The sequence below is a fragment of the Mastigoproctus giganteus genome, chromosome 14, assembly GCF_048544385.1.
Source record: "Mastigoproctus giganteus isolate SK-2022 chromosome 14, ASM4854438v1, whole genome shotgun sequence".
Lineage (NCBI taxonomy): Eukaryota > Metazoa > Arthropoda > Arachnida > Uropygi > Thelyphonidae > Mastigoproctus > Mastigoproctus giganteus.
This window is the reverse complement of record NC_143588.1, coordinates 33,886,715-33,914,004: the sequence shown is the minus strand read 5'-3', so window position 1 is coordinate 33,914,004 and position 27,290 is coordinate 33,886,715. Positions and strand designations below refer to the sequence as shown.

The window sequence follows — 27,290 nt, the reverse complement described above, 5'->3', positions numbered from 1 at the left end:
GGAGTGCACAACTTTGAAGATTTTGAGGAGACTTGAAGCTGTCACAATTGAAATTGTCCATCTTATGAACAAATTACTCTTCAATGTCAATGGACAGGACCAAGGGTTCGAGCACCTACTCCGTTCAAATTCCATCAATATCTTCAAATTATCCCATATTTCAACTGTACTCTCACTCTTATATGTCCAATTCAAGTAAATGAGTCCTCGTCCCTACTTAATCGGTTACAATCCCCTTTCTTGATATTGCAAAGGAACTGCTGTAGGAAAGTTTAAGATCTCATGGGTTGGCAGTTCAACCAGTAGAAAACATCACGATCTAAGGGATGACTACTTTCCACACGAACATGTTAGAGAAGAAGGGAAAGCAGTATTCTTCAGCTGGTTATCAGCAGGGGTTCATCATGTATTGAAAATTCTCAAGTAAATAACCCTTTGGATTTCAGTGTTCATAATGAATTGATGTGAAATTTATTCAAAGAAATAACTACTATCAAGGGTATAGGCAAAAATTTTGTTTCTGCAAAGGAAATTATAATGTGCTCTTTTTTAAAGGCTTTTTAAAACAGTGAAATATAGAAATATGAGGTCATCATAGAGGCCATAAATCATTTTATACCAAATAAGAAATATAGTTTAAGGTTTAAACCAAAACAGATTCCAGATAAAATGATGAGCTTAGCAGCAGTGAAGAAAAATTCTTGGGTTGATTATAAAATGGCAAGGGATACAGATTCCTTTAATAAGTACAAATTGGTATATAAATAATTTACTGAGGGGGGTTTATACAGCCTAAAGCAGATTATGAAGTCTTTGGTTAATATTACAGAGAAAAGCAGCAAAAAATTCACTCTGTATATTAACACTTAAAGGAAAGGGATGAATCACATTGATCCACTGGATATAAATGGCATAACTATTGATCCTGAGAGATTGTCAATACTTATTCAGACTTCAGACTTCCATTTCTTCGGCCCTCTGAAAAAACATCTTTCAGGAAAGCATTTCACCACGGATGAGGAAATTCATCAGATGGTACGATGTTGGTTACTGTGTGTGGGCACAGACTTCTTTGGTACTGGTATTGATAAACTGATCCACCGTTGGGACAAGTGCATCAATAAAACTAGAGACTTTGTGGAGAAGTGGTGCATGTTCGCTTATTTCTTGGTGTGTAATTTCAACTTCGTATTATTAAACATCATCGAGAGAGAAAATGTGTTACCTTACTTTTCAGAAACCCCCTTGTATGTGGCATTATAGAATGAAGGTAAGTAGGAAGATAAAGAGAATGGTTATAAATGGTCAGAATGGTTATAAATAGTCAACGGAAATTGTCCATTAATACCTACATTAATGATATTAATGTAGGTATTTTAAGTATAAATATTCTTTTAGCAACATGGTGTGCAGGTATATCAAGAAATGGAAACTGGTGAAATAATGAGCACTTCAAACTGCATAGAATGTAATCTGCCTTTAATTTCTTAAATAATTACAGACTATTCTCAGATGTTTTGTCTTAAAGAATTACAGATTATTCTCAGCCATTACAGCCACTGAAGAAGTGGTACATGAAGTACCACAAAACGTCTGAGAATAATCTGTAATTCTTTAAGAACTCTGAGGCAGATTACACTCCACACAGGTTGAAGTGCTCTTTATTTCACCAATTTCCATTTCAAGTTTAAGTTTGCTGATTAAACAAAAGGAGGTACAGTCGGTCCTCGTATAACACGTGTTTGCATTACACGAATTCGATCATACACGATTTATAAATAGGGGAACGTTATCTTATATAACACGAACCGAATTCGCTTATACACGATTCGCCTTTGTGTTTACAAGAAATGGCAGTCGAATGCGGAATCACCCCAACTGAACGCAACACGATAGGAACGAAGAAGATTCTGAAAATGTATTTATGTGTTTTATATCAGTGAAAGGGAAACACATTTCACCATAATAACGTAAAAACCAACACAATTCCAGCTATCGATATAATCGCAAATGCAATTAGATGGAGTTTACTACCAGTTTATAACAGATTCCACTAGCAGAAACGCAAGTGGAAATTGTTTTTATTGTTTTATGGTAGTAACCCCCAGAAATGTGCTTTAATAAAATGTGAGGTGTTAATAGTGTATCTCGGCCTTTACGGTGTTGTTTATTCAGTTGCTACACGCGCGCAGCTTTGTTTCTGTGTATCAAGCGTGCCGCCTCGTTTGTAATTCTGCTTTATTCCCTAAAAATTAGTAAAATATTTAAAAGGTGTGAAAAGGAAGTGTCCTGGCAAAGATACTGCAGATTCAGAGAGAGAAGAAAAAAAGAAGCAATATCGATAAACAGAGGCGGACTGGGTCAAAAATTCTTACCCGGGAAAATTTGTAGTGGCCTCATACTACGGTTTATGGCCAAAATCACACCAGCCTCCGGCCCACCGTGGTTTCCCCCGTAAGGCTTATGGCCAGTCCGCTTCTGTCGATAGAGAAAAAATATGAAATTGTGAAACGCTTTGAGCGAAATGAAAGACCATGTGATATTGCACGTGCTACAGACCTAAATGAGGCAACGCCGAGAATTAGAAAGAATGCGGAAAAAATAAAAACAACTTTCATAGCGGGAACAACTCAGTGTAATTAAAATCCATTAGATTAAGACACAAAGAATTGGAAGAGATGGAACGGCTGTCATCTCTTTGGATAGAAAATCAAACAAAAAGCAAGTTTGCTTACGATAGAAGCAAAAGCATTAGCAATATTTTATTACGACTTACGTATTATAATTTATACTTACGTATTATAAAATACGTAAGTATTTTATTACGACTATTTTATTTAATATAATAATTTTTTTACGAATAAAATACGTATTTTATTCGTAAAAAATACTTTTTTAGTATTAAAAAATACTAAAAATACTTTATTATAATATAATATTATTTTATTACGTATTTTAATCGTTATAAAATACTTACGTATTTTATAACGATTAAAATTACCCGATTATTTATTGTGTTTGGTAATGTTTTGGTTCCAAATGTGCGTTCAATCTTGGGTGGTCGGCACCTAACCCTACTTTTCCCATAGGGCCTGTTGTTTATATTGCACGATTTTGCATTGCACGAGAGTTTCTAGGAACGCAACTATCGTGTTATACGAGGACAGACTGTACAGTGATTAATGACAGTAATAAAGGTGTGCTACTTTAAGAACGTCTAGATAAACTAAGCAAATGGGCCTGGAAATAGCAATTAAGCTTTAATATGTGGGTTGATTATAAAATGGCAAGGGATACAGATTCCTTTAATAAGTACAAATTGGTGTATAAATAATTTACTGAGGGGGTTTATACAGCCTAAAGCAGATTATGAAGTCTTTGGTTAATATTACAGAGAAAAGCAGCAAAAAATTCCCTCTGTATTCACTCTGCAAGGAATTTAAGTAATAGTAATTCCTGAATAACATACCATTTGGATGTTACCAACTCAAAGCAGCTCAGTATGAAAAAGATCTAGGGGTAAAAGTACAGGTCAACAGAAATAATATGAGAAGGTCCACACAAGCTGCTAGAACAGATCATATGGCTTTGCCTGTTATATATAAGAAGCCAGCACAGACAAAAAGGTGATCAGCCTATTATATGAGACAATGGTTAGACCACATCTGGAATACTGCACACCGGTTCGGAAACCACAATTTAGGAAAGACGGAGATCTGTTGGAAATGGTGAAGAGAAGTTTGACAAGATGGGCTGAGGACATACTCTTACCAAAAAAGAATGGGGTTCCCTATATAGCAGTCTCTACAAACTATGGCACACTGAAAGCCTAACTGAATTGCTTAAGGCTTTAAGTGGATTGAGGAAACTAAATGCTCATTGCATCTTTACTCTTTTCCCATGGTAAACACATAAGGGGACATAAATTTAAACTGAAAATAAGGTTAGTTACAAAATAGATGCATAGAAATCTGCATTCAGCAAAGAATAGTCAATTGTTGGAATAAACTTTTAGCTAGTGTTTTGAAGGTGGGTAATTTAAGAAAGTTGTGGAGAAATTATTCGAAGGGATGTGCAAATGAAATAGGTGTGTCCGAACTGGTACATATAACCTTTAATTTCTTGCATTGTGTTGCTAATTTAATAGTACCCCTGCAATAAAAAAAACTTTTCTACCAGCCAGGGTGGGTCACACTGATAAAATTTGCTCATCCCAAAAGCCTGTAGTCCTTTCCCTATAACTAATCAACAATGATCACATCACAAAATTCCTCCTGCCAAGGCATAATAGTCTTGGCAGGATCGCAGAAAATTAAATCTAATAATCTTTTTGAATGGAAACTATTTTTAATGTGATACCAAGAAAACATGTAATGAACAGGAGAGAGAGAGAGAGATCAAGGATAAACATATACCTGATATTAAAACTTTGTTCTCTATTTTGTTTGGAGAAAAATCATTACTTGATTTTATTCATTTATGTAAATAAGACAGTGCAACCATAAAGAAAAACAACAATACTCACCCAGAGATTAACTGCATTCCTTTATTAATGAAAAGAACCCTAAGAACTGAAGCCTGATGACCTTGAAAAATCTTTACAAAAACAAAAAAAAAAAAAAAAAAAAAAAAAATTCAGTCAACAACACGAAATCAAACATGTCTAAATGCTTAATGAGGGGTATTTTTATAACAATCTAAATCTAAATATGTTTCTTAACGAAATATCAAAAAAGGCTGTTTCAGCATGGGTAATGCATCTCCATCATTTCTACTACCCAGGTAGTATGTATGCATCATTTTATTATATCTTATATTGTGAATACCTTAGATATAATTGTGAATATTATATCTCATATTGTGCAATACCTGGGCAACGAGTTGCCCAGGCATTGCACTACTTTGAATAATTAACGCTTCTCTGGTGGCGCCTCCAATAGCCAGGTGGACAGGAGCAGCAGTGCGTAGCAGACGCTTCTTGATTAGACCAAAGTTCGAGCCCATGACCATCAAACATGGAGGATGCGGAAAGGTCAGGGAATGACCACCACATATCCCTGAAGCAATATGGCCTTAGTTGCTAATGCTCCTAAAAACCAAATAACAAACAAAAATAAAACTTCTCTGGTAGAAAAGACTACTGTTACTTATTCTCAGATGGGCAAACTGCCCATCTGAGAATAAGTACACCCAGACGGCACCATTTCGAAGCTGGTTGGCCTCATCATCGATGGGTGGGCAGGTACCCTGTTGCAATAGTGACAACCCAGTTATGAAGTATAACTCCACAATATGAGAGATGGTGTGCATGGTTTAATCTAAATATATTTCTTCAGGAAATGTCAAAGAGTACGAAAAAGGCTGTTTAATCCTTTTTCATACTCTCTGACATACTCTCCTATACCACAGAAGACTACTGGCTTCAGAGAAGCCAGTAGTCTTCTGTGGTAGAGGAGACAGTAGTCAAAGTAGTGCAATACCTGGGCAGTAGAAATGATGGAGATGCATTACCCATGCTTAAACAGCCTTTTTCAACATAAAACAAAATAAAAGAAGCAAATTATGACAATTTAGCCATCAAAAAAATTGAATCTCAGCTCCATCCTTAATTCTTAGTGAAGGAAGGAGAATAGTATTTTATTAGTACAACTAATACTAATAAAAATCTAACCAGATTTATAAAAGTTAATTTTCTCTTCTGTAAATGCAATTATAATTTACTAAGTAAAAGTTTCTGTTACCATTTAATTTAGATTGGGCAAGGAAAAGATAAGGTGTTTTAAAGTAAAAAAAGGACTATTTTGCTTGGCCTATTTAAAGAAGTAAAACCAAATAATGTAAGTATATACTGAGTACATATATAGCATAAAAAATAAATATATATATATATATAGACAGTATTGTGTTATTAATAACTTTATTATACAGAATTATGAGCTAGCCCCATTGCACAACAATATGTACACTAGGCTGCAATGAAATATATACACCAATGAGCCAAAACATTATGACCACCTACCTAATATGATGTTGGTCCTCCAGGTGCAGCCAAAACAGCTCATACCCAGTGAGGCATGGATGCTACAAGATTTCTAAATGTGTCTTGTGGTATCTGGTACCAACACGTAACCAACAGATCCTTTAACTCCAGTAAGGTCCGTGGTTAACACACCGCAAATTAGAAGTGCGGTTCCAATACAAACCATGGATGCTTGACGATGGGATTGATGTCTGGGAAATTTGGAGGCCAGAGCAATACCCGGAAGTCTTCCTCATGTTCCACGAACCAGCCTCGAACAATCTGGGCAGTGTGGCATGGCGCATTATCCTGCTGAAAGACGGCAATGCCACAGGGGGAGACCGTTGCCATGAAAGGGTGTATCTGGTCAGCAATGATGTTTAGGTAGGTGGTAGACGTCAGAGAGCCTGGCACGGATGACTGGACCCAGGGTATTCCAGCAGAACATCACCCAAAACATGACGCTGCCGCCGGTGCATCCAGGCTTCATCACTTCCCCAGGTAAACGACGCACACATACCCGGCCATCTGCAGGGTGCAACAGGAAATGTGTTTCATTGGACCAGATGACCTTTTTCCAATCACTCAAGGTCCAGTTTCGATGCTTGCATCACCTTTGTAGGTGCTGTCGCCAGTGAACCATGGTTAGCATGGGCACTTGTAGCGGCCTGTGGCTAGGCAGCCCCATTTTCAGCAGGGTTTCATGTATTGTGTGTTGTGACCCATTACTCCCGTCACCAGCATTCCAATTACTGGCTAGTTGCACCACAGTTGCCCTTCTGTTGCCACGTACCATCAATGCTCGAGGTGAGCCTTCACTCACCTCGAACATCGATGAGCCATGGTCGTCCAACTCCTCGCCGGCGGTTCATGGGTTCCCCCTCCTCGGACTACTTGTGGTAGGTACTAACCACGGCTGACTGTAAGAACCCACCAGCCATGCTGTTTCAGATATGCTCTGACCCCGTTGTCTAGCCATTACAATTTGGCCTTTGTCAAACTCGCTTAAGTCTGCTGCCTTACCCATCTGAAGAACAAGAGTAATACTGATTACCAGAGCTCAGTATCAGGTGTTTTTTATACAGTGTTCCGACCCGCACTCGTGCTGCAGTTCACCTGCAGTTGCTTTGACTTGCATAACAACTTGCTGGTCATAATGTTTTGGTTCATCGAGGTAGTATCTTATGTTACACTACATGTATATCTATTAGAGGAAAAAAAAAAACAAATGCACGTACATAGCTAAGTTTATGGAGTACAAATAGGTATAAATTTATGTCAGAGTTAAAGAATATATATACATTAACACACAAGATAACATACAAAATATTTATCATAATACAGTTGATTCCGGTTAATTAGGACACATCGGGACTAGTGCATTTTGGCCCGATTAAGCGGCTGCCCCAATTATCCGAAGCCGACCGGACTAGCCGAGTGGGTAAAGTACCTGCCCGGCAACCCAAAGGTCGCGGGTTCGATTCCCGCCTCGGGCTTGGATCAAGTACTGCAAAAACCTTGGGAGGTGCAATATGGCCACAGAAGCCGATGCGCCAACAACTATCAAAAAAAAAAAAAAAAAAATATCCGAAGTTTCGTGTAAAAAAAAAAAAAAGTTAAAAATACAATGAACCCCCCGCTTTACAATTGGTTCACGATACAATCAAATAACATTACGATGGAGTCACCTAAGTAAAGTACCGTTCACTATACGATGTGTAATTAGCGCTGTTCATTGTGATCACGATTGTGAATTGAATTTTTTTAGTTCTATTAAACAGCAGTTCTAATTAGAGAAAATATGAGGAATGTTATCCACAGGCTATAAAAGTAAAGATATATTACGCACAAATTTACCATTTATTACCTTACCAATTAAAAAATTAAACGATACGTGAAAATCGGAATTAATACGTACTGTAATATGTACATACTAACTAGTTTACATTTGTGGGTGGGGGTTAAAATTCAAAACAATAAAAAGATAAGCAATCAATAACAAAGAACACAGCACACACAAATTGCAAGTAACACGATACGCGCAAGTGAGAACAGAATAACAAGTTATGAATCTTTAAAAATAGGAATGAAGAGAAGATTATGAAAATTAATTTTTTTAGATGATTGAAGATTTCATGGAAGTGTAAACTCATTTCACCATAATAACCCACAGAACTCCAGCTGTCAATATTATCACAAATTCAATAAGATCAACTTTACTATCCGTTTATGATAGATTGCGCTAACAGAAAAGCCCAATAAACAGGTGACTGCTAATTGATTTTATTGTTTTATGGTTGTGACCTCCAGAAATCGGACCGAACCACGTGGTATGGTCGAAGACAATCGTAGGGTGATCTCCAGTGCTGCAGTCTCCTGCCTCAATTAAATGGCATGTTGTCCCAATTAAGCAAAGTAAACCCTGGCTATATTCTCGATTGGGTTCTATTTTTTAAGATTTGCCCCAAATAAACGGCTACCCTGATTAATCGGTGGCACAAATAACCGAAATGTACATAAAATATTACAATATGTGTAACTTTTTCAGGAATCAACCACCCAGACTGAAAGGAAAAACAACAAGGGGGTTCTCACTTTCTGTGATAATCAATATATGGTAAATATATCAATAGAGCCTAAAGGTTAAGTACTAATATAATGTAATTTTATAAACATTTCCTTATATATGTTATAAAATGCATCCGTTACCAATACATTTATAGGGACTAAGTACTATTGTAAGGATTTCGTTTTATAAAAATATTTAATATATATTAGAAAATGAATGCACAGTGCACATTTTTATCACTGACATGGCAGAGAACAAATGAGATAAAACCCAAAGTTACAATGCAAAAGCTAAATCAAAGCTATAAGTTGACTTTCAATGTCCAAACCAAACCATGTGTGAACCTCACTACGCACACAAAAAATAAAAAAAAGTAAGAAAAAAGAAATGGAAGAGCTACCGAAATAGGAAAGAAAGGACCTGTACTCCATATAGACAAAGATATAGCAGTATGTTTAGAAATAGTTTCATTCCAACCTGAATAAATCTAATACTTTCAAAGAAATAAAAATAAAGATTATAGCATAGCTAAAGTGGGAGCTAGGATATAGTTGAGTGGTCAGAAAAAATATTGCAGCAGCAACTGCTCTTTGAGTTGCCCGTACTTCGAGCCCATGACTGCTAAATATAATGATTGTATTCATAATTTATTGTAAACTCCTCTGACGTGATGGTCATGCTGGAGTATGAACAAGATAATGGTCAGATAAGACCAGGATCGCTAGTCCATTCCAATACATGAATTTAAGTCACATATAACAGGTAACCATACCATAACATGGTAGGTAGGTTACTGTAAAATCTTGTGTAGTGCAAAACAGTGTTATATGGGACTAAGAACCAGTACGGGGGGGGGGGGGGGGGTCCAAAAGCTAGAACACAATGTTTTTTAAAATATCGGAAACTTAATTTTTATGAAAAATAGTAATAACTGAACACACATCTTACAAACTGTGACACATGTCAGATAATGTGCGTTCATTTAATTTTCTTCCTCATCATCGCTGCTAAGCACAATCAAACAAGAACATTTTCTCTGTTGCAAAATATTTTCCCCTTCTGAACTTTCTTCTGCAGCACCTAGGTTTTGTGTATCTTCTGCTCTTTAAAAAATCAGTAATCTGGGTTTGTTTGCTTTTACTTGATAGATCTTTGTAAATTTCATGGTATGGAGCTAAGAATTTTTGAAGCTCCCTTTTGAATTTCGTGTTCCTTTCAGTCAAAGGATCTTTCAGTTCCTTTCAGTCAAAGCATTCAAAAAATAAGATTATAATTGCTCAGCTTGTTTATACATTCTTTAACAATCTAACATAAATTAACTATGGTCTACTTGTTATTCCCTACAATTTTCCAATACTAACAAATATAGCCTAACATAAGATCACACACAATGTGCGGCTAAAATAAAATGAGAATCATTGCTTACCAGTGCGATATGAATGTTGTTGATGTGTGCAGTAGCAAGGCATTGGTAAGCATTGGTAATCATTGCTTACCAATGCCTTACTACTGCACACATCAACAACATTCATATCGCACTGTAGCTTGTTTTTTGCTATACAGCACAGTTTTTGTTTTGTTGCAATCAGTTAAGTTTTAATTGTACTGTGCCTCTAAGTAAATCAGTGTTTTAACCCTTTGCAGAAAAATGGATGGTCATAATTTAGAGCAAAGAATTGTTATTAAATTTTTAGTGAAACTTGGTAAAAATGGCGCAGAAACATTGTAGATGTTGCAGAAAGTGTACAATGATGAAACGAGTCAGCGACATGTGTATGAATGGCACAAACATTTAAAAGAGGGATGGGAAGATGTCCATGACAAGAAGAAGACAGGAAGGTTGCCAACTTCAATAACAGGTGAAAATGTTGAAAAAATTGGAGAGATTGTGTGCAAAGGCCATCGGATGAGCATTCAACTAATCATGGAACAGTTAAACATTGGCAAAGAAACAGTAAGAAATTTTGACAGTGCAGCTGGGCATAAGAAAGGTGTGTGCACGAATGGTTCCATGCATCCTGACAGATGATCAGAAGCAGAAATGTGTGGCAGTTTGCAGTGTAAATTTGGAAAAAAAAAAAAAAAAAATCAGTACAACACTACTTTTTGGATTCGGTGAAAACAGCAGATGAATCCTGGGTCTTTCGATATGATTCACAAATCCAGCATCAAGGCGTGCAGTACAAAACTCCCTGTTTAAAAAAAGCAAGACTATCTCAATCGAAGATCAAGTCCATGCTTGTCATTTTCTTTGATTGTCGTGCTGTTGTTCATCAGAAGTTTGTCTCGCCAAATTGGATTTGTTCCACCAAAAAGTGTCCGATTACTGTTAATCAGACACTTTACATTGAGATTTTAGGAAGACTTGGTGAAAAAATTCAAAAGACATAGCCCAATTTTTAGCCAACAAATGGTTTTTGCATCATTTCTTTGTTGCATTGAGAATTGTTACGAAAAAGGTCCCTTATCCCTTTGTATAAGGTTGGCGAGGAGAATGAAGAGGTCCTCTTACCGAGAAAGGCTAAATTTAAGTTCTGCAAATTTCAGTGCCTGGGATAGGCAGCTACAAGGTGATCTGATTGAGATGTATAGGGTCTTGAATGAGTTGAGCAGGCTCAATTCTGATGGGATTCTACCTCTTAAAAAATTATGAACCTGAACCTGATGGGGCATAAATTCAAATTGTAGAAAGACAGTTGTCGAACAGATATGCAGAAATTTTGCTTTTAGCCAGCGGGTAGTTGATTGCTGGAACCAACTTCCATCTATCATTGTGGAAGTTGATAGCTTAAATAAATTCAAGGAAAAACTGGACAAACTTTTAGAGGGAATGAATGTGTGAAATGTTTTTTTTTTTTTTTTTTTTTTTGGCCGATGCTACATAAGCTTGCTTTCTTGCATCATATACCTCTACTACTCTACTCTTACAATGGAGTATGTGTCTTATCTGCTAGATCTGGCACTGTGCGACTTTCTTCTGTTCCCAAAAATTAAAATCCAGCTCAGAGGAAAACGATTTGAGGACATAGCAGGCATTCAGATACTGCCTTCTGCATGGAATGCTGAATAAGCATGGCTGGAGAGTACTTTGAAGATGATAAACATCAAAATTGTTATATTTAAAATAATAAATATTTCTCATTTACCGTATTTGACAGCATATAAGATGCACTTTTTTTCAAAAAAAAATGCCTTGAAAAATCACCGTGTTCTATATGCAGAAGGAGACTTCCCTCATCGGCGTCGGGGTGAGCAGGCAGGCAATTTGTAGTTTGCCGTTCAGTCAGAATATTTTCATTTCTGAAGGATAACGGGAAACCCTAGGGTACTTTTGGACTTGCAGAGTTGTTTGGAATCAGTTCCAAGAAGTTTGAAAAGCCTGGGAAGAGAGGAAAAGCCTTAAACAGTGATGGAAGCTTCAAAATTCTTCTCCAGGTTTCTCAATAATTCGCCGATCCTTTAAAAGGTGGCACAACTGGACGGCCAGTTAGTTCTTGTGGGCTTTCGTGATGTTGAGTGTGTCTCTGTGTACGGTAGTGTAATTTAATTGTGTGTGAAGTGACTATAATCATGACAATGAACTGTAATCATTGTGGGTGACTGAAATAAAATAAAGAGCAGTGCTAACTTTATACTAGTTGTTTTTTAATCAGAACCCCGTTTTGTAACAATATTGTTTAAACTTAGCATTTGATATTATTTTAAAGTATTTTACCCTCAGAAAACGGCTGCAGGAGAAAAGAGGTTGAGTTTCACTATCAGATATAAACTAAACATAAGAGATCACGCTAAAAAGGTAACAAGGCTGAGGTAAGGTTTTTTAGGCCACACCTACGGTAAAAATGATAAGCATCTGGTGGAAGCAAGAAAAAGAACTTCAAGCTGCTAAAAAAAGTAAACATAACCTTTGTCGTCCCACCCCACATTGTGGGACAGAACTTGAAGATGTAAAAAAGTGGGTATGAAACAAATTTAGGAAGAAGTGCATAAAGCCAGGATATCAGCAGAAGGATAAGGAATTCCAATTTTTTCTGGAACAGAAGGTTCGTGTTACAGATTCATGCAAAGGCATGGTTTATCAATGTGCACAAAACATCAATTGCACAAAAATTACTAGATTATGAAGAAAAAATATTGGAATTCCATAAATTTGTAATGAAGGCATGAAAACGAACTTCTTTTGAACTTTGCCAAAGAGGAAATATCGATGAGGTCCAACTAACTTTTGATGCACCATCCAGGGTCTAAAACGGTGTCAATAAAAACTACCGGGCATGAGAAAACACACTATACACTACTTCTGGCCTGCTGTGCTGATGGCACAAAACTACCACCATTTTTAATATTTAAAAGAAAAACTCCACCTAAGAAAAAAATTCCAGGTGTATTTGTTCATGTTCGTCCAAAAGGATGGATGAATCTGGAATGAATTTATCGCTCCAAAAGATATGGACAAGGTGTAGTAGTAGTAGTAGTAGTGGCATGTGATGCAAGAAAGCAAGTGTATGAGCTTATGCAGGATCAGCCAAAAAAAAAAAAAAATCCACACAATTCCCTCCAAATGCCTCTCCAGTTCCTACTTAAATTTATTCAACCTATCAACTTCCACAACGACAGATGGAAGTTTGTTCCAGCAATTAACCACCCGCTTGCTAAAGGCAAATTTCCGCACATCTATTCTACATCTGTCTTTCTTTAATTGAAATTAATGCCCCCTTAGGTTCGTAATCTGAACAAGTGGAAGGATCCCATCAGAATTCAACGTGTTCAACCCATTCAAGGCCTTATACACATCAATCAGATCACCGTGCAGGTGCCTAGTCTCCAGCCACTGCAATTTGCAGAACTTAAGCCTCTCTTGGTAAGAGGATCCCTTCATTCCCCTCACCAATCTTGTTGCCCTTCTCTGTACACGCTCAAGTAAATCTACATCCTTCTTAAAATGAGGCCTCCAGACCTGTACGCAGTACTCAAGGCGTGGCCTGACCATTGCCTTATACAGAGGGACAATCAGCTCCTTCTCCCTGCTAGCAAAATTCCTATATATCATTGACAAAACCCCATGACCTGACCTGGCAGCCCGTCTGCATTGCTGAGAAAACTTAATATCTGACTGCACAATTACTCCCAGGTCTTTTTAATTTTCTACCAAATTAAGTGTAGTACCACATAGTTGGTACGTTTCTCAGGGGTTACTTTTTTTTTTTTTTTTTAATGAAAACCCCAAACACGAAAGGTATCAAAACCTATAGTACTTAGTACCGTGCATGGGTTGAAGGAGAAGTATGGGGAGAGGAGGATGCCGGCTACCCATATGCAGTACTTTGCATTTGTCAAGGTTAAAATTCAGTTGCCACTTCTTAGTCCATCTGCCCAAATTATCTAGATCCTGTTGCAGTAGCACACTGCCATTACTGTCATTAACAACCCTGCCAATCTTTGTATCATCTGCAAACTTTGACATTAAGCCTGATATACCTTCATCAATATCATTGATAAATACACAAAACAACAGTGGACCCAACACCGAACCCTGTGGGACTCCACTAATAACATTAGTCTACGAAGAGCAGCACTCACTGATTACCACCCTCTGCCTTTTCCCACTTAACCATCCTTTTATCCATTGTAGCAACTTACCCTTAATACCATTCTGCTCCACTTTGTACAATAGTCTTCCATGCGCAACAATGTCAAAAACTTTCCTGAAATCCAAATATATGATATCAAAATTATTTTTTGCATCCAGTTCCTTTGTAACCACATCATAGTATCCAATCAAATTTGTCAGACAAGACTTTCCCTTAACAAACCCATGCTGTGTCTCAATTATGGCTGCAGTCTTGTCTAGATGATCCTGCAATGCATCTTTAACCAGTGACTCCATTATTTTACCCAGAACAGAAGTTAAACTAACTGTTCTGTAATTACTCGTGTCACCCTTCGATCCCCCTTTGTGAACTGGGGATACATTTGCACATCTCCAGTCCGTGGAAACCTCCCGAGTCCAAGGATGCTCTCATAATTATGGCTAAGGGTTTGCTTAGTTGCTTTGCCGCCTCCTTTAATATAACTGGATAGATCTCATCCACCCCAGGTGCTTTTCTTATGTTTAACTTCTACAATTTCTCCTCCACTTTGCTCTCAGTTATTACAAAGTCATTAAGTATCCTGCTACAATTTGATAACCTTCTGCCATTTTTAAACATTAATAATTCCTCATGTGTCCTGAAAGTCTCTTAAGGAAACCATCTCTTCTCATTTGGGACCAGTTCAGAGTGCATAGAACTGAAATCATTAAAAAGAGTGTGAGGGAATTGAATACACAGGTAGGTAGGTGTCATTCCTGGTGGACTGACAAGCCAATTGCAGCCTTTGGATGTGTCCATAAACAAGCCATTTAAGCAAAATATGAGAGAACAGTGGAACAAATGGATGGGAGAACCCGATCATGACCTCACACCTACCGGAAGAATAAACAGGCCCACCATTGCACAGGTGTGCGAATAGGTTAAGGAATCTTGGAGAAATATAAGTGTTAAAATAATTATAAAGGCTTTCAAGAAAACTGGAATTAGTAATGCCATTGATGGCATTGAAGACACTGCGTTATTTGACGACAGTGATACCAAAATTAGCGAGGAATAGTTTTTGGGATTTGAAGGCGATGATTATTTTGGTTTCCAAAATTACCGAACTTTCCCTTTGCAGAACACTGTTTTTTTACCATTCCCTCACTGTCTTTTTGTTCATTTTTAATTTTAGTGGTAGTTTGCTTCATATGAAATATTTTCTAATGTAGCTAAGATTCTTTTATTTTATTTTTTAAAATTGCTGTATTGGTAAATTAATAATAATAACCAAATAATGTATTATCATACAGTATTAGTATTTTTCTTCCTGTTCTGATCATATACATAGTACAAGCTTTTTTTCTACTATACTTAATGTTTATTCAAACATTAGAATAAACATTAAATGCCTAAATACACTAAAACTTATTTTCCTTTCTTAAATGGGGGCACGTCATATATGCACATGTGTCTTATATGCAGTCAAATACAGTATTTTTAGCTGCACCTTGTATATATATATATTGCTTTTTCTTATTAAAAAAATTCACAGTGGTCCATAATATGCTACTACTAAATCAATTTATGAACAAAATTAGATTCATCAATCTATAAGTTCTTAATAGTGTATGATTGATCAGCATTTTAAATCTTTACTTCAGTCAGTTCGGTTTGGTTTGGTTTAGGTCTGATTGACACAATAGGCACTAAGGCTATAATGTGCCAAAAGCAGGTCATATAAAAGATAACAATTAGAAGATATCAGTGAACTAAAAAATTAGATCACTATGTCAAAATGGCATAATGGAAAAAAAAAAGTATGTCTAAAAGGTACATTTATAAATAAGAGTAAAAATATTTATATCATTAAAACAGCTGATGCATGGTGATTGTCAGATAAGATCTGACTGGGAATATGAGGCCCAATCAGATAAAACCGGTAAACTATAAAACACATTCATGTCTATAATGTGGACACTCGTTATATAAAATACGTTGGATTGTTAAAAAGTTCTCACAGTTCTCACACATGGGGGTCATTTTGCCTCAGCAGAAATGAATGTGTAAAATGACTACATCCTATGCAGAGGCAGGCAAGAACAACTTCCTCTCTATGGTTCCCGAGCAGACTAGACTGTCCAGTGTTGGATTACAGGCTTTATCTAATACAGATTGTTCATGACCTGCTCATGCCAAGATTGATACCACTAGGAAAGTAATTTGAAGTGTATCCCTTGCCTGTAGCTTGTATAGGGGGACTAACAGTCTGCAACTATTTTGGTATTGCACTGATCTGGCTGCCACATCTGCCAGATCATTACCTGTAATCTCAAGGTCTTGGAATCCAGCAGAAGCAGATGTCAAATGAAAATTCATAAAGGAAATATAACTTCTGCTGAACCCTGAACAGGAATGGATGAAGATTATATATCATCATTGATAGAGCCTGTAATGCACTTAAAAAATCTGTGTATGCCATACACTTTTGATAATTATTTATTTTAATGTGGTCCAAGGTGAACTCAGTACCACACAATTGTGCAGTGTATGTATTGTACCGGTGGGGTAACTTTTCAGATAATGTACTCTCTGGGAATACTGCAGCAGATTCCATGGATGTCTCCGATTATAAATCATCAGTTAAGACAGGAAGGAAATCAGAGAAAGCAGATCGATGAGCAGCAGCATAGAGTTGTAAGTAGAGAGATGGCGAAGAAAGTGCTAGCATTTCCCTCATTATTAATGAAGAAATTGCATGGTGGAAAGTGAGCATGCCAGAGTGAAAGGGGTAATTACCTTGGTGAGCATAGGCAATGCAGTCTACTAATATTACACTCTCTGAGCAGCTCTTCGAAACAAATACCAAAGGGAGGGTTGACAGTCTGATAGGTGTTATAGGGATTTTCCCATTGTGGCTGAAAAATGTATATCCAAATAAGATAGTCAAGCAGCGATTTCAGTTATAGCTCAGTGACAATTGCATTTGACAAAGCTAGCTCAGTTGCTTCGAAAAACGAAGTCTGTTTGGGACGTTCTAAACACTTCAGTCGCAATACGGATTCAGTAGCAATACTTCAGTAGCAATGAGGTTCCACAATCAAATTTAGCTCAGAAGTTGGAATAAAATGTAGTGGTATGCTCCTCAATTATTGGATGAGATGGCACAAAGAAGTTCAGTCCCATTGCACACTTTGCAGTTGACGGATATGTCATAGAAAGGTTAAATTATTATCAATTATGAGCCCCAACAATTTTGTCTCAGTGCTACTGGAATGATGTTTTGCATGGGCTTTAGTTGTGGTCTAGAGTGACAATTCCATCTGACAAACATGTACAATGGTCTTCTGAGAAAAGAACCTGAAACCGTGAGCTCTGGAGTTGCCATGCCCAATGGCATGCTAAAATTGCCTTTCAGTTCCATTTTAGATGACAGTTAAAAGATGCTAAAGTCATCAATGAAGAGGGGACTCTTTATGGTTGGAGGAAGTTGTGCAGTAATAGAATTAACTTTGATAGTACAAAGTTGTTGTTGTTTGGTTTTTAGGAGCATTAGCAACTAAGGCCATATTGCTCCAGGGATATGCGGTGGTCATTCCCTGACCTTTCCGCATCCTCCGTATTTGGTGGCCACGGGCTTGACCCTGGTCTAATCAAGAAGCATGTGCTATGCACTGCTGCTCCTGCCCACCTGGCTACAGAGGCGCCACACTGAAAGTGTAACACAGAACTGACCCTTGGAAGACTCACTCATCTAGGTAAAATGTTCAAGAGAGAATGGACCCACAAACTTGGAAGGAGCAGTTTCACTAAAAAAAAAAAAATTACATATATAAAGGGGGGGGCTAGGTGATCCCCCTAAGTTATAGACATCTTTTAAAATTCTAAGTCTCCAAGCCATCCCATAAGCTTTTTCCATATTAAGGAAAATTGACAGCTAGTGCGTGTTTGAGGAAAGCATCTCAAATAGATGTTTCTAGGTGCCTCCGTAGCCAGGTGGGCAGGAGTAGCAGCGTAGCACATGCTTCTTGATTAGACCGGGGTTCAAGCCCGTGCCCATCAAATACGGAGGATGTGGAAAGGTCAGGGAATGACCACCGCATATCCCTGGAGCAATATGGCCTTAGTTGGGTTGTTTGTTTGTTGTTGTTGTTGTTATTTGGTTTATAGAAGCATTAGCAACTAAGGCCATATTGCTCCGGGATATGCAGTGGTCATTCCCTGACCTTTCTGCATCCTCCGTATTTGTTGGTGACGGGCTCGAACCCCGGTCTAATCAAGAAGCGTGTGCTATGCACTGCTGCTCCTTCCCACCTGGCTACAGAGGTGCCTTCTTAGTTGGGGGGGGGGCAAAAATGAGCGTAAAACCCCAGATAACAATTAAGGGAAAAATGGATGTGATTCAAGCGTAAAACCCCAGATAACAATTGAGGAGAAAATGGATGTGATTCGTCGCATGGAGGTCTGCTGAGCGTCAGTCAGAGGTGTGTGTATGGCACTGAGTTTAGCACCTTCTACTGTATTAACAATTATGAACAATGTTGATAAAATAAAACATGCACAAATAAAGTGTGTCATCATCCAGAACAAATTATTCACAGTATGAGACAATGGAAAAAATGGAGAAATTGTTAGCGTTGTGGGTTGACGATATGAACCAAAATCACATTGCTCTTACACAGGCAGTAATTCTGGACAAGGCAAAGCCATTATTTGATGAAATATGTGAGGAGTCTGGTAGCACTGAAACATTTATGGCCAGCAAAAGGTGGTTTCATCGGTTTAAAAACTCTTGTCTGGTGAGACTGCTAGTGCTGACATTGCAGTGGCGGAAGAGTATCCTTCCAAATTTAAACGCTTAATAGACGAAGGCAACTACCACCCTGATTTAGTTTTTAATGTGGATGAAAAGGGGCTTTATTGGAAAAAATTTCCAAGTAGGACATACATACATCGCCTGTGAGGAAAGGTCTTCCCCTGTTTCAAGATTGCAAAAGATCAGTTGACATTGCTTCTGGTTGGCAATGCACCAGGAACAGTTAAACTCAAACCGATGTTGATGTAACATTCAGAGATGCCTCGTGTAATGAAGGGCATGGTGAAGACATGACTACCTGTGTTTTGGTACTCTAATGAAAAGGCATAGGTGACTCAGACAATTTTTAATGATACACCTCATACTTTTGTCTAGAGGTTGCTCAATTTTGGGCAGCAAATTGCTTACCTCCCAAAGTCATGTCGGTGCTGGACAATACCTCAGGACACCCAACCAACCTCCAAAAAATCTACAATGACTATTTGGAAGTTGGGTTGTATATTTGCCTTCCGATACAGCTTCACTTTTGCAACCAATGGACCAGGGAGTAATTACAACTTTTAAGGTGCATTATTTGTGTACGACTTTCAAAAGGATTATTGAGGCTGTGCAGTCTGATAAACTGTGAGGGACTACTGGAAGTCGTATAACATCCTGAATACCATCACAAACATTGATTCTGCCTGGGAGGAAGTGTCACAGTACTGCATGAATGGCATCTGGCATAAATTGTGGCCCGAAGCAGTGATTGATTTTGTAAGGATTGAGCCAGTTTCGGAAGTGGCTAAATATGTTTCTCACAAAGCTAAGGAGGTTGGCATTGGCAAAGTTGATCCAGATGATGTTGACCAGTTGCTGGAGAGTCATGGTGAGCCACTTTCTAGGGAGGAATTGGAGGAACTGACTGTGCAACTTCAACAACATAAGGCTGACACACCAGATGGAGTGGAAGAGTTGGAGCCAATCAGAACATTAAAAACAAAACATATTCAGAGTGCATTTGCCAAAATTCATAGTGCATTTGATGAACGCTGTGATAATGATCCTACCTGGGAACGTAGCCATGGCATCCAAAGATGTGTCAACGTGATGTTGAAGCCCTATTATAATATCTTGGAAGAAAGAAGTAGGAAGTCATGCCAGACTTCAGTACTACAGTTCTTGACAAAGAAGGGAAAGGAACCCTCAGGACACGATGACCCTCGCCAGGAACTTCCCATTAATGTTGCCCCATCACATCATTGTCACATAAAATATCAGTGAAGTAAATACGTACTCAAGTGATGACTCCACAAGACCAAAGTAAGTTAAAATTTTATTTTATTAATTGTTTTATGTATAAGTATAAATAAAACATGTGCATTAAATGTTTAAAATATTTAACTATTTATTAAGGACAGAAATATTAGTACATAAATGGGAAAATTTTGATAATTATGGAACTTGTCTCATTCAATTACATTATAATTTGGTCTTGTTTACAACTTTTCATTTTACTATGTATATATATACATAGGTGCATGTATACTTGCATGTACACCAATGCTAGGAGTATTGTAAATAAATTTTATGAATCTGAAGTGCTGGAGAAGACATCAAAGGCAGATATTGTTTGGATATAAGAGTCATGGTGTCACACAGATATAAAGAATGCAGAACTGGAATCTGGCGATAAAATGTGTACAGAAAGGATAGAGAGGATAGGAAACGTTATGCTTTTAGTTAATAAACAAAATCTAAAGCAGTGCATCCAGTTGACATGGGTGAACAGAACAATGTTGAGTCAGTTTGGTGTGACATAAGCAGTGGGAAAGCAAAAATGAGAGTATGAGTGTGTTATAGGCCTAATGACTCCCAAGAGTACAACAAACTACATAGAGAAATATAGGGGGAAAGTAAATCATAATGTCTCAAAATGGGAGATTTTAACTTCCCAGATGTAGAGTGGAACTTGTAGATTGGTCACTCACACAGTAGCAAGACATTTGTGGATTTACTGGATGATTGTTTTCTACAGTAGCATTTTCAAGAGGCAACCAGAGGGAGTAATACTCTTGATCTGATTATCAGCAGTGATCACTGTGTACTGATGTGGGGTTTACTTAAATATATAACTACCATCAGGGGTAAAGAAAGCAAAGGATTTTTACTTTTCGTTAACTAGAGACTGGTTAAAGAAGAACTGCAGGTTCATCTAGACAAGACTACAGTTATAGTTCAGATAAAGCATGGGTGTGTTACTATGATGTGGTCACAAAGGAACTGGATGCAAAAAAATAATTTTGATATCATATACTTGGATTTCAGGAAAGCTTTTGATACTGTTGCACATAAGATTGCTGTACCAAGTGGAATAGTATGGCATTAAGAGCAAGTTGCTGCTATACATAAAGGGATGGTTGAGTGTGAAGACAGAGAGTGGACTCTGCTCTTTGTGGACTAATGTTATTAGTGGAGTCCCCCAGGATTATTTTATATGCCTTCATCAATATCATTGATGAATGCATATCAAACTTAATGTCCAGGTTTGCAGATGACACAAAGGTTGACAGGGTGGTTAATGATGGTAATGACAGTACGCTACTGCAACAGAATCTAGAAAAGTTGGGCAGATGGGCTGAGAGATGCTAACTGAAGTTTAACATTGACAAATGCAAAGTAATGCATATGGTTAGCAATAACCCAGAGAAACGTACCAACTATGCGATACTACACTCAGGGTGGTAGACAATGAAAAGGACCTGGGGTTGTTCAGCCAGATATGAAGTTTTTTGAGGAGTGCAGATAATCTGCCACAGCAGCTCATGGGGTCTTGTCAATGGTATACAGGAATTTTGCTAGCAGGTGATTATCCCTCTGTATAAGGCAATGGTCAGATCATACCTTGAGTACTGCATACAGGTCTCGAGGCTTCATTTTAGGAAGGTTGTAGAGATGCTTGGAGTAAAGAGAGGGGCAGCAAGATTTGTGAGGGGAACAAATAGTGACTCCTACCAAGTACAGCTTAAGTTCTACAAATTGCAGTGTCTGGAGACTAGGCACCTGCAAGGTGATCTGATTGAGGTGTACAAGGCTTTGAATGGTTTGAGCTCAATGCTGGTTAGATTTTTCCTATTGCTCAGATAATGCACCTGAGGAGTATAAATTCAAATTGAGGAAAGACAGTTGTAAAATAGATGTTTGGAAATTTGCCTCTAGCCAGCAGGTGGTTAATTGCTGGAACAAACTTCTATTTGCCATTGTATGGTGTGGTTTTATTTTATTTTATTTTTTTTTTTTAGCTGATGCTGTACAAGCTTGTTTTCTTTCATCATATGCCTCTACTAATGCTATTTCTAACACAACTCGTGTAAGAACAAGGTTCTCCTCCTTACACATTGATACTTGCTGGATGGCTGTCACTCCTTATTCTTTCAATTCAAAGCAGATCTCTTCTTTTGAAACATTCATGTTTGCCACCAAATGTCAACAATAACCTTACTTTCTGTAATGCCTTCTGTAATAACCTTACTTTCCAAGCAATGCCCTTGTATTTAATATATTTAATATTAATTTAATTTAATATAATAGTGTCACAATTCCAAATGAATCTCTACCATTACTTGTATAAAACTGAACACTGCCTCTTGAACATTGTGGGCTTTGTTGATATTATTGAAAACCATCATACAATGTATGTAGGTGCCTACATATATTGTATGGTGTTAATTGTTGCTTTTTAAGATTTTGAAATGATTTATAAATGTGACTACTCCTAGCATATAAAGAAGTGCTGTACAATGATTATGGTTTAATTATTTGATTTGGCAGTATGTGCATTTTTCATAAGCAGTACTAACAATATACATTATAGAATGAAAGTTTTATTGCACGGAGTTTTATCAATCATTTAACATTACTGGTCATATCTGAAATTTACCAAATAAGGAACATTACCATAAGAATTAAATGTTGCATTAAATGTTGCTTTTTAAGATTTTGAAATGATTTATAAATGTGACTACTCCTAGCATATAAAGAAGTGCTGTACAATGATTATGGTTTAATTATTTGATTTGGCAGTATGTGCATTTTTCATAAGCAGTACTAACAATATACATTATGGAATGAAAGTTTTATTGCACGGAGTTTTATCAATCATTTAACATTACTGGTCATATCTGAAATTTACCAAATAAGGAACATTACCATAAGGCACTGGAATGCAGGCAGACTCCATAACCGAACTGTTTCATCAGCTGAGGAACTAGCAATTACCTAAAAAATTCACACACTATGTTATAACAATTACTTATACATACATTATATATATATATATTTGCATATATAAATATATGAACAATCAACATATTGCAAAAAACCTCCTTATTAACTTACATTGCTGCCAATTTTTGACTTTTGAGCTGAAAGTTTTGTAGATTTTTTTCAGAAAAAGTAGACTTTTTTTTTTTTTTTTTTAAATCCAGACAATTTAAAATTAAATTTCACTGGTAGCATAGCCACAAGACTTTTTAACAGAACAATATACTTTTAAACATTAGCTTACCTAATATATTTCAGACCCATTGCAAAAGGCCCTACATCTCCTTAAAACGGTGGAGAAAGTCATTTTACCATACTAACCAACCAATCGACTGTACTTATAATCACAAGCTGAAATCCACAACTCCCTGTGAATTACAGGGTTGTGGATTTCACACTGTGATTGCGGCAATTTCAGTCGTGAATTTCCAATATAACCAATCACTTACCAAAACTCTAAATATTCTCTATATATAATGTATTAATAAGTAATTATGCCAGTCTTTTAGTGACTCTGTTAATAGTGCACTATTGGAAGTCTGTTATTAATTCTACCGAATTTAGGGAGTGCAGTTCAGTTCTTGAAATGGCTCCTTGAAAACAGGTCTGTCCACCTAAGGGTGAAAGTACAAAACCATGCTTGTCATGTTTATTGTTTATCTTACCTAAGATTCACCCAATCACTAGGAACAGTAATGGCATGCTGGTCTCAAAGTTGTTGATCTGAAAATCCTTACTCTTGTCAAACCTTCTAACAATGGTCTGTCTGTCACAGACCACTGACAAATGGCCTGATTATGGTAAGCATTATTATTTGTTCTTTTTGAGGTGAAAACATCTTTGGCGGCACCAACTAAATTTCTGAATAAAGTAAAACCAATTTGTCATGAAAATGCGATGCAGAAACAATGTCACTTGCATAATTTCCGTGTCTTTGACGAAAATGCGAGATGGAAAGATACCAATAATGTCATTTCTGTATAGGTTACTAATCTTTGCATTTATTTTAGTTATTTTAATTTGTATGTATTGATTATGAAATAAAAGAGCTTTTGAATTGTAAATATTTTATTAATCATTCACAAATTTCCGTAATTTCAGATGGAAGACGAGATACAATGCTTTTATGATAACTAAAGAAACAGATGTATAGTTGCGACTGCAGTGTATCCGAATGTCTCTGGAAAACATCCTCGATTGAAGTACCGATCTTGTAGCTGAAATTGAAGGATAAGTGTTGAGAGTTAGATTGATTGTAGGAAAGTAATTAACAGTTTAGATTCTTCCAATTTGAAGTTCATGTTGAAATTGCCAATTGTGATCTATGTGATATGACATGCTGGTAAGAGTATGGCAACAAAACAAAATCAATGATGTCAATTATATCCTGTATGTCAGGAGAAATATAGACAACCATTCTAAGTATCATTTTGCTGTTGGGTAACACTTAAGATCCTTATTCTTAAGTGATTGTCTACAGCTACTACACACAAGGATCCAGTTGACAATGGCGTATCTTTAGTGGATTGTTTCTTTGTGTCATTTTCGAACCACACATGATTGCAAATGTAGCAAACAGAACAGAAATCATTTTTCATAAATATCTTTTCAAACTCTCGATGCACGTTCTTATGTAAATAGCAGTCAGTGTAGGAAAAGGAGCTTGATCATTTAAACTCATCTGCTCCGCAATTGGAGAAATGCCCTGTTGTACATAAATAATACTCACTTCAGGTACATCATTTTTTGTTAGATAGAGCGGCATTGCTGGTTGAAGGCATTGCTAAATCGAATTCTTGATTTTCTGTTTGTATTTTACACAATCTTGATAGTCTGTCATTCTCGCAAACTCAATGCTACCTGTGTCTTTATTTTCTTAGGTTGGCTTTCAGCCTCGCTGAACACTCAGCTAGAGCAGTGTGGCATTCAGTTCCTTTCACTAACCAGAAAATTATTGATGTGAAAATATCCGTAGCGGCACCTAACAATGGAAGGTAATAAAAACGAGGTTTGCAACAATACACGTATTTGTATTGTTGCAATCACAATTCATGCACAACTGCTGTATTAACCGTTCCCAACATTCATAGACATTCAACCAGAATTGGTGAGATCAGGTTGATCACAATCATCATGATTGCAACAATACAAATACTTGTATTGTTGCAATCATACTATTCAAAAATGGCTACAATCAAATGGATAATTAGGCTATTGGCTTGGATTTCGCTAACCTCTTCCAAACATTGATTCGATAGAGTAAGTAGGAGGCATGAGCATAAAACATTACATTGTTCGTACTAAAGATTTCAGACTGAAGTATGACGCTAACGTTGATTTGGTAGAATAAGTAGTGGACCTCAGCATAAAACTTTATATCAATCATAACTTCGATTATAGTTAAATTTTAAAATGGTTCTGATTTTCATCAAAGATGTTTTCACATAAAACATCTTTTGTGCGTGCGGGATACACACGCAGTTTTTATACTCCGGCACAACCACCAGGTCAGAGGAGTTTACAATAAATCATGAATACAATCATTAATCTTATTTAGCAGTCATGGGCTTCCGCCGCGGTACATCCAAAAAGTGTATGCTACTGCACTCTCACTCTCGACTACCTCATATGTTAATATAATACTAACTATATTAATAGTACCCCACCAAATAGAAGATCATCTCAGCCAGTGTGGCCTCAGAATATATCTCAAGAAATCCATCCAAATAAGCTGGGGCCATGCATCTTCCACTACTATAAAACTATATTTTTCAGCTGAACATTAGCCACTGCACTAAACGATATATAATCTCAAATTTCTGCAGTTTCATGCTGTATTAACAGTTCCCAACATTCATAGACATTCAACTAGAATTGGTGAGATCAGGTTGATCACAATCATCATGATTTATCTGTCATAATATATTTTCATAATGTAGAGAACACATACATATTGTCATTCCCTATCAACAAAAATTAATATTGTGCACCATATGGATAATGATTTCCTAAGGTTTTTCAAATGATAAGACATTTCCAGGAAGTTTTCAAGTAATTAATACAGAAATCACGGAAGTGTGTACATGTTAAATTATTTGAATGCTTAGAGAAAGATACTGTTGCACTTTGCCCTCTTCAGAAACAACCAAGTTTTGCTCATAACAATGGTCCTGCTGCCTCGACTTAGTTTTAAGGAGCATTTCCTAAGCTTCACTAGAAAGGGTGAAGATCTGAAATCAGTTTTGATTTTCTAACTTGGCCCAATATTCTCTCACACTCAGTATTGCTATGAGGAATTGCAAAAATGCCAAGCTGACTAGGATAATTTATTATATTTAAAGTTTCCTTGTTTCAGATCTTTCTTCTTTCATAATAAAGTCCAGTATGTTGTTCTCACAGTGGAACTGACAGTGCTGATACTGCATAACATCTACTGCTTCATCTGCTTATTTATCTTTAATGACACGAAAAAGCACAAACATATCAACAAAATATTCCAAATTTGTAAATTATGCACTGCCAACTGATGAAATTTCTGTTACCTCAGCACTGATAACAACATAATTTTTCAATGGGAACTTGTGCCTGTGTAGTAGTCACATGTAGCAACAAAGTACTTCCACAATAATAAAAGAACAGAATCTTTTCGTTTTTATGGGCATTTATGAGTATAAATGCCCATAAAAAGAATCAATCTTCTGATTTAGTCTACTTTAGTAATATATTTCCAATATGCAAATGGAAGGCTTAACAAGTGCTGGTATAACAATTAAAGACGTCACACTCTTAAACATAAACAGGTGTGATGATCTCAGTAAATGAACGTGAGGTAAGCTGGATTAAAGAGCTGTTTGAATTTTCAAATGTAGGAATAATATTTAAAAGAAACAGGCAGACTGCTTTATTCAAGCTAGAAGAAAGGAATAAGAAACAAATTTCTCCATGAATGAGGATAGCATGTGTAAGTTATCACCTTCATTGAACTGTTTATTGCTAGAGAGTGAAGTATAGTTG

At 36.9% G+C, this 27,290-nt stretch overlaps 1 protein-coding gene across 4 annotated transcripts in view; it reads right to left on the bottom strand.

Moving 5' to 3' along the window:
• LOC150075057 (transducin beta-like protein 3) overlaps positions 1-27,290 on the bottom strand; it is a 472,089-nt gene that overhangs the window by 170,149 nt on the left and 274,650 nt on the right. For all 4 annotated transcript variants that reach the window (XM_090388931.1, XM_090388932.1, XM_090388933.1 and 1 more), the window contains exons 14-15: positions 23,163-23,231; positions 4,526-4,596 (exon numbers count right to left, since the gene is read on the bottom strand). In XM_090388931.1, coding sequence (XP_090245057.1) covers positions 4,526-4,596; positions 23,163-23,231 — 140 coding nt within the window. The remainder of the gene's footprint in view (positions 1-4,525; positions 4,597-23,162; positions 23,232-27,290) is intronic.